Here is a 13,538-nt window from a genome sequence, read left to right as displayed (position 1 = left end):
CCTCCTGTCACAGCCTCCCAGGGTTACAGGCACGTGCTGGTGTGCCAGGCTTGGTCTCCCGGTCCCAACTGCAGACCTAGACCTGCCAGGCTCTATTGCCAGCAACTCTTGCATGCTGCTTCCCCACCAACTGTCTCAGGCTGCAAGCTGACTACAGAGCTCTCTGTGCAGGCGCCACGAGCCCGGCCCAACTCCCTGTCCCCACCTCTGGTCCTGCAAGGACAGGGATGGCGTGGGGGTCCCACGGTGGTCCTGGGCTGGCTGTAGCCCTCTTCTTGCTGACCCTGTGAGGTGGATGTGGGACTGTGGCCTGATCCATGTGCCTGTTGTGGAGGCGGCCTGGCGGCTCCCAGGCTGCCAGAGGGCAGCACCAAGGAGCTGTGCTTGGAAAGGGCATCCGGGTGCCGTGTCCTGGGCTGGCCTGGGGTGAGGGGCACTGAGTGTCCCAGCGGCTGGAGATGTTGCCGCAGATGTCAGTCTGTTGGCCAGGTGCCCAGGTATGGAGCCAAGAAGCTCCTGCGCCATCTCCTGGGGGAGGCAGGTGGCATGTGCTCTGTCACCCATGTGAGGACGCTGCCGCCCTCCCAAGCCCTTGTGCGCTGGCCTCGTTGGTCCCTGTACAGCCCACTGCATTCGCTCCCATGGATGCAGACCGGAGGTTGTCCCATCACTGGTCTGGCCAGTGCCATCTGTGGTCACAGATGGGTGAGGAGAACATGCTCGTGAGGGCGTGGGCCGTGGTCCGGCTCCGCAGGAGAGCTTGCCCCGGGTTCCAGCACCAGCACCTAGGAACGGAGACATGCGGTTTATAGCAAAGCAGAGAAGTGACTGAGTGCACCAGCCTGCTGAAGGCAGGAAGCACCAGTGACTGACGGGAAGCCCCCGCACCCCAGGCCCGCCCTCTGCCGCTGCGTGCCCGTCCTGTTGGTTCTGTGCCTCTGCCTCTGGGCAGGAGGCCCTTGTGTACGAAGCCTGTTCTCACTACCATGACATCCAGATCACCCCATCCCTAAAGCTGCAGTCGTGCTGTGACAGGAGGGGCATGGTAGGCCTGGTGCCATGCACGTCCTCTGGGGGTGCTGCAGACACCATTGGCCTTCTATAAGTGGACACAGAGTGGGCGCAGGCACCCAGCAGCTTGGTGGCACCCCTATCCCATGCTGGCCCACCCCTGCCTCCTGCTCTGTCCCCAGCCTCTTCTAGATAAGCAGGGAGCCCTCTCCAAGCCCCACAGCTGCAGGGCCCCCGCTGGGCAAGCGTCAAGGCCATTATCAGAAGAGAAAGCCAATCCCAGAGAGGGCAGTGCCACTGAAAAGAACAGCCAAATCCAGCTCGACATTGCTGTCCCCACACACTCTGTCCTGAATCATTTGGTATCATCTCAGATATTATGATACTTTACCACGAAATACTTCTGCATGTTATTTTGTAAGAACAGATGCTCTCTAAAATAGCATAGGCCAGGGATATAACTCAGCGGCACAGCACCTGCTGAGCAAGCGCGAGGTCATGAGTTTGATTCTTGGTACCACAAAAAAAAAAAGAACAGATGCTCTCTGATAGTATTGTTATCTCTGCACTATTCCCATCACACACAAAGAACTTTTTTTTTTTACACATGAGGAACTTAACATTAATACAGTGATCTTTTTTTCTTTTGTGACACTGGGTTTGGGACCCAGGGCCTCACACATGCTGGCCAGGCACTCACACTGACCAGTACCCCAGCCCGCGGTGCTGGTGTTTAATGTACCCTCTACTTTCAAGTCTCCCCAGCTGTTCCAGTGTATTCTTTCTGGATCACTTCCTGGTCCCCAGGTCCAATCAAGGATTATGTTATGCATTTAGTTATCATTTTTCTAGCGTCCTTTCTGCTTCAGCTAAAACACTCTCTCAATATTTCTCTGTCTATCTACCCCTCTTTCTCTCTGTGTCTCTCTTTATCGCTCTCTCTGTTTCTCTCTCTCTGTCTCTCTCTCTCTGTCTCATCAGTGGACTGAAAATCAAACACAGGGGGCCTTGTGCTGCAGGCAAGTGCCAAGGCTGCACCCCACCTGCCTAGGCCTTCCCACATTACATGGTGCTGACCTGACTCTTGCCCCCAACTCCTACTTTTGAGGACCCCGGAGGTGACAGAGAACCCTCTCAGGTAGACCCAGCATCCTCTGCTGTATCAGGGAACAAGCTCACAGGTTCTGAGGGGCAGGACATGGACTCTTTCACAAGCAATGGCGCCCCTTCCCCACCAGAGCCAGGATCTGCCTTTGGTGTATATTTTACACTCTACCTTTTTGTTGAAGTGTTCTATACATATGCAGTTGGAGGACTTTCTGACATCGGACATATTTGTGTTTGCAGCAGTCAGAATGAGGAACAGCTGCCCCTCGGGGTGGCCGCTGGCCTGACGTCTGCCCCCAGAGACTAATTCTGCTTGATCTTGTGCCTTCTTAAAAGGAAGCACGTGACGCACACGCTTCCGACTGGCTGCTCTGCCTGCTGGCAGGATGCGCCCGTCCTTTGCTTGAGCTGCGGTTCATTCATTTGCGTGGCTGTGGAGGGGTCTGTTGTGTGAATAGACCACAATCTACTTCTCTTCTGTTGACGGGCGTTTGGGTTGTTTCACTGGGGGCTGTCGCTGCTGCAGGGAATGTTTGTCCTTGTTTTTTGGAACATCGATGTGAGCATGTGCCTCAGGATGGAACTGTTGAGTTGTGGCGAAAGGTATGGTTTTCTCCTGCTTAGAAAGCCTGTCCGATTGCACATGTGGGTCTGTGTGTTAGGAAGCCTTCCATCATGGCTGTGAAAATACCGTCTCTCCTCCCGCCGAGCTCTGCAACTGGAAGTCAGGTCCTTGCACTTTCTCCACTGGTCTTCTCTTTTCTCTGTACCCCGTGCTGGGTGGTTTTCCCTTGCATGACTGTACCGTCACATCACTGATGCAGCTGTTTCTTTCTTCAGCTGTCATAGGGCTCAACACTTTCAGTGAGTTTTTATTGATACTTATTTTTTGTTTATTCCTAAAAATTCTATATGATCATTGGTGTTTTCTTTTTGTTATCCTTTAATTTCCATCTTTTATTTATGTAAATATCTCATAATATTTTTTAGTTTATCTCAGATAATTCCAGTATCAAGTTCCTAGAGCGTCCAACTCTGGTTTTTTCCTGGTTGGGTTGTCTTTGTTTTGGATAGCTTTTGCATGTATGTTTGGATGAATTTTGACTGTGAGCTCCTATTTACCTGATGTTACTCTCTGGGAACCTTGGCAGCCGTAACAGGGAATGCTTTTCTGCAGAATGGTTTGTATTGCTCTTGGAGAGAACTGGGGAGCTGCTCAGCTAGGACCCCTTGAAATTCTTTTGCGGCCTGGCTGCCCGGATGTGATTCTGATTTGATAGAATTGATAGGATTTTTTTTTTTTCTTTTTGGATGATTCTGGGAATGGAACCCAGGACGTCATACATGCTAGAGAAGTGCTCTACCACTGAGATACTACTTCCTCAGCCCTTTTTCAATTTTATATTGAGCCAGGCATGGTGGCATGCCCCTGTAATCCCAGCACGCAGGAGCATGAGGCAGGAAGGTCACTGCAAATTCTGTACTTTTTTTTTTTTTTTGAGACAGGGTCTCACTGTGCAATTCAGGGTGGCCTTGAGCTCACTTTGTAGCCCAGGCTGGTCTTGAACTCACAACGATCCTCCTGCCTCAGCTTCCTGAGTGCCGGGTTTACAGGCGTGCACCACCATGCCCGGCTAAATCAAATTTTTTTTTTTTTGGTACCAGGAATTGAACTCAGGACCTTGCACTTGCCAGGCACGCCCTGTGCTGCTGAGCTGTGTCCCCAGCCCGATCACTGCAAATTCAAGGCCAGCCTGAGCTACATAGTGATTCAAGACCAACCTGAACTACGTGGCAGGACCCTGTCTCCAAAAAAAATTTTGGGGAGATAGGGTCTCCCTGAATTTCCCAGGCTAGTCTTAAACTTGCCTCAGTCCTCTGAATAACTGGGACCACGGGCATGTGGCACCATGCCTGGCTGCAGTGTCCAGAGGAGGTGGGCAAAAGGCAAGTGTCCCTGCTACACCCTCTGTGCCTTGCCAGTGATAGTACTGACATGGGCTCTGGTGCAGGGTTTGTGTGGCTTCCTGCTTAGCTTCCGGGTCTTCATTTTCTTTGGGCCTTGGAGGGGTACACCGCTTTTGGTGAGGACAGTGGCTGATGTTCACTGTGCCCTGCGCAGGTGCTGGGTGCTGGGTGCTGGGTGTGGAGCGCCAGGCTGGAGAGGAACCTGCAGCCACCTGGGCTCTGGGAAGTGGCCCGCCTATGGCTGTCTCTCCTTCATTCTGGGACCAGTGATAGTTTGAAACACAGGCCTCATGTGTTTCCTTCCCCTGCTTGAAACTACTGCTTTTAAAATTCCAGTGACTTCTACTTCTTTATTTTTTTCTTTAGATTCTCGAGAGTTAAAGGAAGTCATATGAAGGAGATACTTCCGCTTAATATAAGCACAATACATAATGAACATGAAGAAATCATGTGGCTTTAGGGCTTTTTAGGTTAAAAGACAGAGAAGGTGAAGCCAGCTAGAGACCAGTGGGTTGGAGGTGTAAACGTCAGCCAGGCCCACTTGCTTTAAGAATAAATGCTCTGATGCTGGGCATGGTGGCAGAGGCCTGTAATTGCAGAACTCAGGAGGCTGAGGCAGGAGGATTGCTGCCAGCCTGGGCCACATAGTGAACTTAAAGCCAGCATCAGTGAGATGTGAGACCCTATCTCAAAAAAGAATAAATGCTCTGGAACCACGTATGAGCCTCACACATCCTCACGAGTGATCTGTGCTGGTTAACAGCGACAGTGTCACCTCCACAGGCTGGAGTTGTCAAAAGGCAGAGCAGCTGCCAGGCAGGTCGCACGGTGGCTGCTCACTGCTGCTTCTGCCTCAGTGAGGACCACCCTGTGTCTCGGGTTAGTGGCCCCTTCCTCCGTTTCCCCTCTCCGGGCTGACCTTGGGTGCCGGAAGTGCTTGTGGATACCGGGCCTCTGCTCCTGTTCTCCTGGCTCTGCGGCAGTCCGCGGGCAGGAGACAGGCCCTGCGCTGTCCTGCTGTCTCCCCCAGCACTCGGTGTCAGTGGCTGCACCTCCCGGGTGTGGGCCGCGCAGTCACAAGATGGAAGGGTAGGCCAGCCGTGGACAGTGACGAAGCCCATGTGCTGGACCATGGCGAGCCACCACCAGCAAGCAGTTTAGAGGCTGCGACAGCCATGCTTCCTGTGGCGGAGCCAGAGTACAGTGTGTGCTCCCAGGAGGGGAAGGCAGGATCCGCCTCCTCTGAGGAACAGACACGGTGCCCGGAGCCTCCAGTAGTGGAGCCAGGCTGAACCTTACCCGGCTTTTCACAATTTTGCAGGGTGGAGCTCCAGAGGCTGTCTGAAGAGAACAGTTTGTTGAAAAATGATCTGGAGAGGGTTCAGCAGGAACTTGGAGCCACAGAGCACGTGAATGACAAGCAGAGGTAAGGCGCATCTCCTTGGGCCACCTGGAGCTGCGGAGCTGTGACGTGCAGGGAGTGGCAGATCCGCCCTCGGTCCAGAGGCCTGCTGATATCTGAGCAGACCAACAGGCACAGCCTGGCCTCCTCCCGTGGTGAGCGGCCGCCCTCCCTCGCCTGCCTTGGTCTTGGACATGGAGCCAGCGCATGTGCACAGGGCCACAGGCAGGCGCAGCCTGGGTGGCTCCAGACCTAGCTCTACAGAGGATCCTGGCTGTGCCTTGGGGCAGGCAGTGTTTTGTGGGGGCTGGGCCACTGCTGGGGCCCCTCAGCAAGCAGTCTGCTTATTCACATCCTGATAATATTCCAGCAGTGTCATTCCCCAGGGTCACTGCCAGTGTAGATATGTCAGTGAGGCAGAGCGGAGGCGGGGCCTGGGCAGAGGGGCTGCGGCCACGGTGAGGTTGGGCAGGCAGGGCCTGCACCGTGGGTGTGGGCTGGGGAGGTGGCTTTCTGCACTCGGTGCTGCGGCCGGCCGCCTCCAGGGACAGTTTGTCCTTTTGAAACTGCCTGTTTCAAGACAGGCTCAGCTCTGAAATGCTGAGGATGTGGATCTGATCGGATAGAGTTGCAGCGGTGTCTGTAGAGTCAGCACAGTTGCTGTCACGTTTCAGCAACTCCTCGATCCCACAGAAATCACTCTTCCCCGGAGTGCACTGGGCCTTTCGAGCAGCAGCCTCAGCAGATGTGAGGCCGCATGGTCTTCATGCTGCTGCTGGGAATAGTTGCCAGGAGGGTTTCTGGGTTTGTTCGTTTGTTTTTGAGGCAGGCTCTCACTACGTAGTTCAGGCTGCCTTTGCACTCACTTGTAAACAAGAAAAAAAGTCCGTGTAACTGTGTGACTGAGGAACATCACAAAGGGGTCTGTCCTTACGACACTGCCCATGTAGTACTTCTCTACACATCAGCAGCTCTGCAGCCCCACACCCCCCTGATTTGGGGTTGGACTGGCTCCCCAGATAATAAGGGGAGTGTACACTGGATGTGTCGTTCTTTCCAGCTGGTACATTTGTCAGACGCTCCTGCTCCTCACTGTGAGCAGTGCCAGCCGCATGGCACCCAGGCAGGCAGAGCCCAGTCTCTCTGTGGCTGCAGATCCAAGCCGCTGTGGCCCCACACGTGACAGCCAGGAAGAAAGACGCTGCGCGCTCCCCAGTGACGCTGTTGATTGTGCTTCTTCCACAGGCAGGAAATTGAGGCTCTGAAGAGAGACAAGGAAAAGGCCTGCTCTGAAATGGACGAGCTCAGCATGCAGGTCAGGTATTGACCTGCATGGTGTGACCCTGTGCCCCCCACCCCATTGCTGTGCCATAGTTTTCTACTTGCAAAAAAGGAAGTAGTGAAGTTTCCTATAAAAGATTTGAGAGTGAGTTGCCGGCCCCCAGCTGCCCTCATAATTGGGAAGATGGCATGCACATGTAGGCCTGCCTGTCCCGCCTGCTGGCGTCTACGTCACTGGATCACTTGTCACTGTTCTGTATGTTGGAAATTATTTCTAAACAGGCTTTAAACACTCAAGTTGAACAGAAAGAAATCGACTAGTTTATTCATACCAGCAGTCCAAGGAAGGTTCCCTTTCATTTCTACTAATATCCTCAGAGAACACAATGACCGTGAATCAGTATGGTAAATCAACATTAATTTTCACCAAAAATGGTGATAAACATGAGAGAACAATCTCACCAGACAGAATTGCCAGGAGCCCCTGATGTACAGACCCCTGAGATTCTGGGGAAGGGAAAAACTGAGATTCTCAGAGAACTTGCCAACCTTGGACAAACCCAAACTGAAGCAACTTCGGGGACCTCTGTGTGTTTATTAAACCCTCAAAACCAGCATGGTGTCAGCCCCATTCTTGGAGTGTGCCCCGCCCACAGTGCTGAGCTTCGGAGGCCAAGGCCCTCAGTGCTGCAGGAACCCTCACCCCAAAACTGACCACGGTGGGAAAAAGCAAGTAAGCAGAAATGTGGTTTGTGTGAAGTCAGTCATGACAATAAATGGAGACTGCTTGCGTTTCCGTGGTGAGAGGCTTAGGGCCAACTTCCCCCTGCTGCTTCCCTGCCTGGTGTGTCCTCATTCGCCCTTGGGCATTTGCTGACAACCTTCTATCCTCTGGCCGGCAGAGGGTGTGAGAAAAAAGCAAAGTATCCCATTCAGTAGACGCACGCTGCCTGCCAAAAGCTCTTGTATGTCCAGTGACAAAGAGCAGGAGAGACTTTGAAGAGGTCGTCATGCTTCAGGGTTAAGTCAGTTTTTAAACTTTAAATTGCTTACAGTGCTGTAGAAGTAACCTCGGGGGAAACGAGGCAGATGCGAATGGTGCTCAGCCTGGGAGACTGTGGGCGCAGCACAGTAAAGCCTGGTGGCGGAGGCCTGCTTCTCCTGGGGAACAGCAGCAGGTCCTTGCACTGCTGACGTCTGGGCTGGGTCAGGTCTGCACTGCAGGGTGCCGGACACCCGACCTCCTGATGCCAGCACCTTCTAAGTGCTTGCCAAGTGCTTCCGGAAAGCAAAGCTGTTCCTGCTTGGGAACCACTGGATTGAGCTGAATGGAGCTGCTGGTTTAAAAGCTTTTTTTCCGTCTGTTTTAACCTTTTTTGCTGTAGAATCAGAAATACAAGAATGAAGTGTCACAGCTCAGCCACAGGGTCCTGCAGCTGGAAGGGGTCGCCTCTACCCATCAGGCCCAGAACGAGGAGAACCTCGCAGCTGCTCAGCTGTTAACACAGAGGCTGGAGGAGGCAGGGCACCGCGAAGAGCAGCAGGTGAGGGCAGCAGGAGTTGTGGGTGCAGACAGAGGAGGGGCCTAGAGGTGGGCATTCTGCTGCACGCACAGCCCAGGTGTGCCAGGGCAGGGGAGTGGCTGACTGGCCAGGCATAAACAGCAAGGTGCCTGGAGCCTGTGCTAATTTATTTATTTATTTGTTTATTTATTTATTTGGTACTTGGAATTGAACTCAGGACCTTATGCTTGCCAGGCAGGCGTTTACACCACTGAGCTATATCCTTGGCCCTTATAGAAATGGTATTTTACTTCAGCTATCCTTTTTTTTGTACCGGGAATTGAACTCAGGACCTTATGCTTGCCAGGCAGGCGCTTGTGCCGCTGAGCTACATCCCTGGCCTTAGGGCAGGGGAGAGGGGCCAAGACCCAAGGGAATACCTACCTGGATGAGAGACAGGGCTTATGAAGACTTAGTTCCCTCTTCTCAGTGGGACTCTGATTACAGTAGTACAAAGAAAGGCTCTGATTTAGCAGAGCAGATTCATCATATTATAGTTCCTTAAGGAAGACATTAAAATGGTATTTAAACAAGGCCAGCGTGGTATTTAAAAAATTGTAATAATTTTGCTAATAAAATTTGTAATAATTTTGCTAGTAAAATTTTGCTAATTTGTGGTTTAGCAGTTGTAAATGCATATTATATATACCAGCAGTGGGGCACTTGTAAGATTTCCATGTTAAACCGGGCACTGTTGCAAGTTTGAGACCAGCCTGGGCTACAAAGTGGGCTCAAGGCCAGCCTGAACTGCATAGCGAGACCCTGTCTCAAAAAAAAGACAAAAAAAAAATTTCCATGTTAAAATTTAGAGAATTATTGCTTAATCCATAAAGAAATGCCATGGGAATTTCACTTTACTGAAATAAATAACATTGTTGATTATTATTATAATTTTAATTGCTATGAATGGTATTAATTAATATTTATATTTGGGCAGTAGTTATTCAAATTCAAGCAATTAACTAGATTCGGCCCATTTATAGACTTTATTAATTTTATTAGCAAAGAGACTGAGAAAAGTAATTAGATCCATTTGTACCACCAGTGGTACAAACCACCCAATGGGACAGTCGGGCATGCATGGTTCAAGCCAGCTATAATGATCAAATTCGAATCAGAGCTTCCCAGCAGCAAGACACAGATTACACTCCATCGTGAACTTGTTAAGAGTAGCAGGAAAGAATAGGTAGACTAAGGACAGGTTAGGGCCCAGGGGCCACAGGCTAGATAGGAGCTCATCCCCAAGGTTGGAGGGGCGGGCCAGAGAGGAAATGGGCACTGGTGGTGGGACAGGAGACCACCAATTCGCAGCAGGGGGCAGGGGCAGTTATCCTCTCCGTGGTGCCCCGCTCCATCCTGGTCACCATCAGGAGGAGGTTTTGCAGAGTAGACTACATAGTAGGGACATGAGCTGGCTTTGTCCTGCTGATGAGCAGCATGCCACGGGACAGGTGACTAGCGTAAGGGCAGGTAGTGGCTCCTACAGAGAGCGCTGATTTGCCCAGTTCCCAGATCATAGTCGTCTGGACAGTCCGGGCATGCTTAGAGACTTGCCTGACTGGGCCAGTCTTGGCGATGCAAAAGGGGCACCTCAGGAAGATGGTGCTGAATGCCCCAGTTTTTCGCAGGAGCAATGCAGTTGCAGAAGGGAGTCAAATGGTTAAATGCTGATGCTAGAACAGTGAACTGGTGTACGCTTCTCAGGGGAGAGCTTGCCACAACGTGTGTCAAGAGCCTCAAGAATATCCACGTTCCCTCATGGGGACTGTACCAAAGAGCACTGTGGCAAGACTTAACTGCAAGTATTTTCATCACTGTGCTATTGGTAATAGTAACAGACCTGAATCCATCGGAATTGTGAGCAGTAGGTGATGAGTCACTATGGTGCAGCTGCCGAAGACCCGGCTCTCCAATAACATCTGACACCCCGGGGCTGCAGTCTGAGGAAAGTGGCCCAGCACCCCTCTGCCCTGGGAAATGCACGAGGGAGTGACGACAGGATGTCAGGCGGGGTCAGGTGCCGTGGGAGACTTACCTTTTGCCGTGTTTGATTTCTGTAACAGTTTAAAGGTTCTGCATTAAGCATGTAGTAGGCTAAGTTATTTCTGCTGCTGTCCCTGTGACATTAATGTTTTCTAACAGTGTGCCCAGATCCAGAAGCTTGAAGCTGAACTTCAGCACCTGAGTCAGGAGTGTCAGAGCCTGAGGCTGGCATGGTCAGAGCTGACAGAGAACCAGAGGGAAGGCCGGGACCAGGTGGGTGTGCACGGTGGCTGGAGGTGCTCTCCCCAGTCTTGGGCTGAGATGGCAGGGCCAGGTCTGGTCCGGCTCAGGCTGGCTGTGGGCCGGCTGAGGGCATAGAGCATGTCAGGCATGTTCTCCCTTCCCCTGGGCCGTGTGGCCACTCTGTACCTGCCTCAGAACGGCCCCTAATGAGCTGTGACTCCCACTCCTGGCAGTGGAGTCTCAGGAGAATTGGAGTGAAGTCACCAGGTCTTCTAGGGCATCAAAGATGAAGTCCCAGGGAGAGACTGGTGGAAGCCGGGCTTCGATCTGGCCTCCAGCTGCTCAGGAGCAGGCGATGGCTGAGTGGCACGTGGGTGGGTGTGAGGTTCACGGCTGCAGCAGGCCCTGTGCTCTATGGCTCCTGGCCCTCAAGGTTTTCGGAGTGGTCACACTGTGCCCTGGCCCTGGCTGGAGGAATCGCTGTGTACCGCTGGCGTGAGTGACGCTACTTCGCACAGATGGAAAGTTACTTGATTACGCTCAGATTGTACATTTTGGCCAATTTCCATTTTGAAGTAAATAAGCCCTGGGGCGATTCCTTCTGAAACATGAGTGGGTGTGGAATCTTCTTCTGTGGCAGGAGGAGGAGCGGCAGGACACCCGGGAAGGGCAAGGAGAAGAGGCGGAGCGACTCCTGCGGGAGGAGCTGGAGCGGGTGAGTGGCAGCAGCTCTAACCCCGAGTCCCCTCCCCAAGGGCCCTGAGGGCTCCTCACAGAGTCCAGAGCGCCCCGTTCCCATGTGGGACTCCACCTCGGGGGTCTACACTTCAACCAGGGAGTGAGCAAATTATCTTCAGATTAACAACTGGAACTAATCTGCAAAAGATGGGTTTTATCAAGTACTACCCCCCACTGCATTGTATGTCGTGTTTCTTTGGGAAACTGTTTGGGAACCTTTGAGGCGAATACATCATTGGCGCATTCAGGGTTGGTCAGGCACTCAGCAGACACCCCAGCTCCAGCTGTGGGCCAAGGCACTCGTCAGGGCAGACCTCAGAGGGGACCTTCCGCTCTGGCGGTGGGGTCGAGCCTCTATGTCAGGGTGACTGGCCGGGATAGCACTGAGGGTGGAGGCGGCGGAACAGACAGGTGGCGCTAGCCGAGGAGCTAGCGTTAGAACCGGTGACCCACGGCTCTGAGACGCCCCAGCTGGTACCCCAGCTGGTGCCCCAGCAGACACCAGGTGGACTTTAGCCTTAACTCTTTCTCCCCCGAAAGGTCTTGTGCATACTAAGCAAGCGGTCTACCACTGAGCTACCAGCAGCACCCTGGTCCCTTGTAAATACTTTTTTGAGTCAAGGTCCTGCTAAGTCACTAAGTTGCCCAGGCTGAGTTCAAATTTGCAGTCCTCCTGCCTCAGCCTCCAGGAGTGCTGAGATTACAGGTGTGTGCCACCACACCCCGCTTGCCACTGTACTCAGTATGTGTCAGCTCTCCAAGAACCTGAATTATGGCTGGGACAGATGTGGCATGCATGCGCAGGGTGGGCAGGCTGGTCGGCTGGTCTTGTGACACTTCTGCGGGGGGATTCACTGTAAACATGGCTCCCCTCTAGCTGGAGAAGAGCACCAGATCCAGCCTGCTGCTTAAGGAGCTCTATGTGGAAAACGCTCACCTCATGAAGGCTCTTCAGGTTGCTGAGCAGAAGCAGTGGGGTGCTGAGAAGCAAAGCTGCATCTTGGAGGAGAAAGTTCGCGCTCTCAGCAGGCTGATCAGCAAGCTTGCACCTGCCTCTCTGTCTGTGTAGGCTGCTTGCCCTCCTAGAATTCACCCTAGGGAAGATCTTTTGACATTACACAGGAGGGCAGCGACATCCACTCTGCGCCAGAGGCCAGGAAGTGTGGGTGGGGCAGCGGGCCACACCCTTGTTCGTGGTCCTGGGCTCTTCCCCACGTCAGCTCCTGGTTTTGCCATTCAGGCAACTCTGGAGCTTAGCAAAGAGCAACTAAGAGAAATGGTGAAACACTTAGTGCTGTGCCTTTGTCTGGAAAAACACAGTGCAGAGTCAGGAATCCGCATGCTCTTCCCATTTCACTGTGCTCAGAGCTGGGATCGCGAGAGCTCTGGATGCTGGGTCCACAAGCTGCAGTGACTCCGCGGGCTGCCATCCTGCAATCGGGAGGGACCAGCACCCCTTGAGGGACTGCTGGGGTGTCTGGGCAGGGCTGGTTTAACTAAGGTCTGCAGACTCAGGGACATGGTGTGTTGCACATTCGATCATTTCCGCATTGAAATGTCATAGCACTGGAGATTGCACATATGTAAAAAAAAAAAAGTGTAGTTTTGTGTCCGCAATATACATCATGGTCATTTGGGTTTGCAGAATGTAGAGAACTTTAATGTGAAATCACTGTATTTTGCCATAAATTCTTTTCTATTAAAACTGACTTCATTTTTTTAAATTATAAAATATTAGCTGGGCATGGTGGCACACACCTGTAATTCCAGTATTCACAAGGCTGAGGCAGGAGGATCACCATGAGGTTGAGACCAGCCTGGGCTACATAATCGGTTCAAGACCAGCCTGCACTACAAAGGGAGACCTTGTCTCAAAACAAAACAAAATTATAAAATATTTCAAGCATTTAGAAAAACAGTTTTGTTTTGTTTCACAGTACTGGAGATTGAAGCCAGGGAGCCCTAAACTACATGTCCAGCCCTTTCATCATTTTATTTTGAGACAGAGTTTTGCTGGCTTTGAACTTGTGATTCTCCTGCATCAGCCTCCCAAGTGGCTGGGATTACAAGCGAGCACCACTACTCCTGGTAGAAGAGTTTTACGAGAAGCATCCATGTGCCCATATACTGGATGTATGTGAAATAACCTTCTGCTGTAACCTCTTACAGAGAGGCAGGGAGCCTGTCCTGGTGCTTTTGAACACCTGCGTTGTTATGGACAGCCCAGCCTGAAGCTGGAGTGC

At 52.2% G+C, this 13,538-nt stretch overlaps 1 protein-coding gene across 5 annotated transcripts in view; it reads left to right on the top strand.

Annotated features, from left to right (window-relative positions):
* Ninl (ninein-like) overlaps positions 1-13,000 on the top strand; it is a 70,507-nt gene extending 57,507 nt beyond the window's left edge. For 4 of the 5 annotated variants that reach the window (XM_005380997.2, XM_005381000.2, XM_005380999.2 and 1 more), the window contains exons 18-23: positions 5,408-5,512; positions 6,734-6,803; positions 8,155-8,313; positions 10,474-10,587; positions 11,198-11,272; positions 12,173-13,000. In XM_005380997.2, the coding sequence (XP_005381054.1) occupies positions 5,408-5,512; positions 6,734-6,803; positions 8,155-8,313; positions 10,474-10,587; positions 11,198-11,272; positions 12,173-12,364 (715 nt within the window). In that variant the 3' untranslated portion in view covers positions 12,365-13,000. Of the gene's footprint in view, positions 1-5,407; positions 5,513-6,733; positions 6,809-8,154; positions 8,314-10,473; positions 10,588-11,197; positions 11,273-12,172 lie in introns of those variants that run through there. The other variant, XM_013512368.1, reaches the window with a different exon arrangement.
* Positions 13,001-13,538: the final 538 nt, after the last annotated feature.

This window comes from Chinchilla lanigera, unplaced genomic scaffold, assembly GCF_000276665.1.
Source record: "Chinchilla lanigera isolate Chin_1 unplaced genomic scaffold, ChiLan1.0 scaffold00014, whole genome shotgun sequence".
Lineage (NCBI taxonomy): Eukaryota > Metazoa > Chordata > Mammalia > Rodentia > Chinchillidae > Chinchilla > Chinchilla lanigera.
This window is presented reverse-complemented; position numbering and strand designations above follow the sequence as displayed.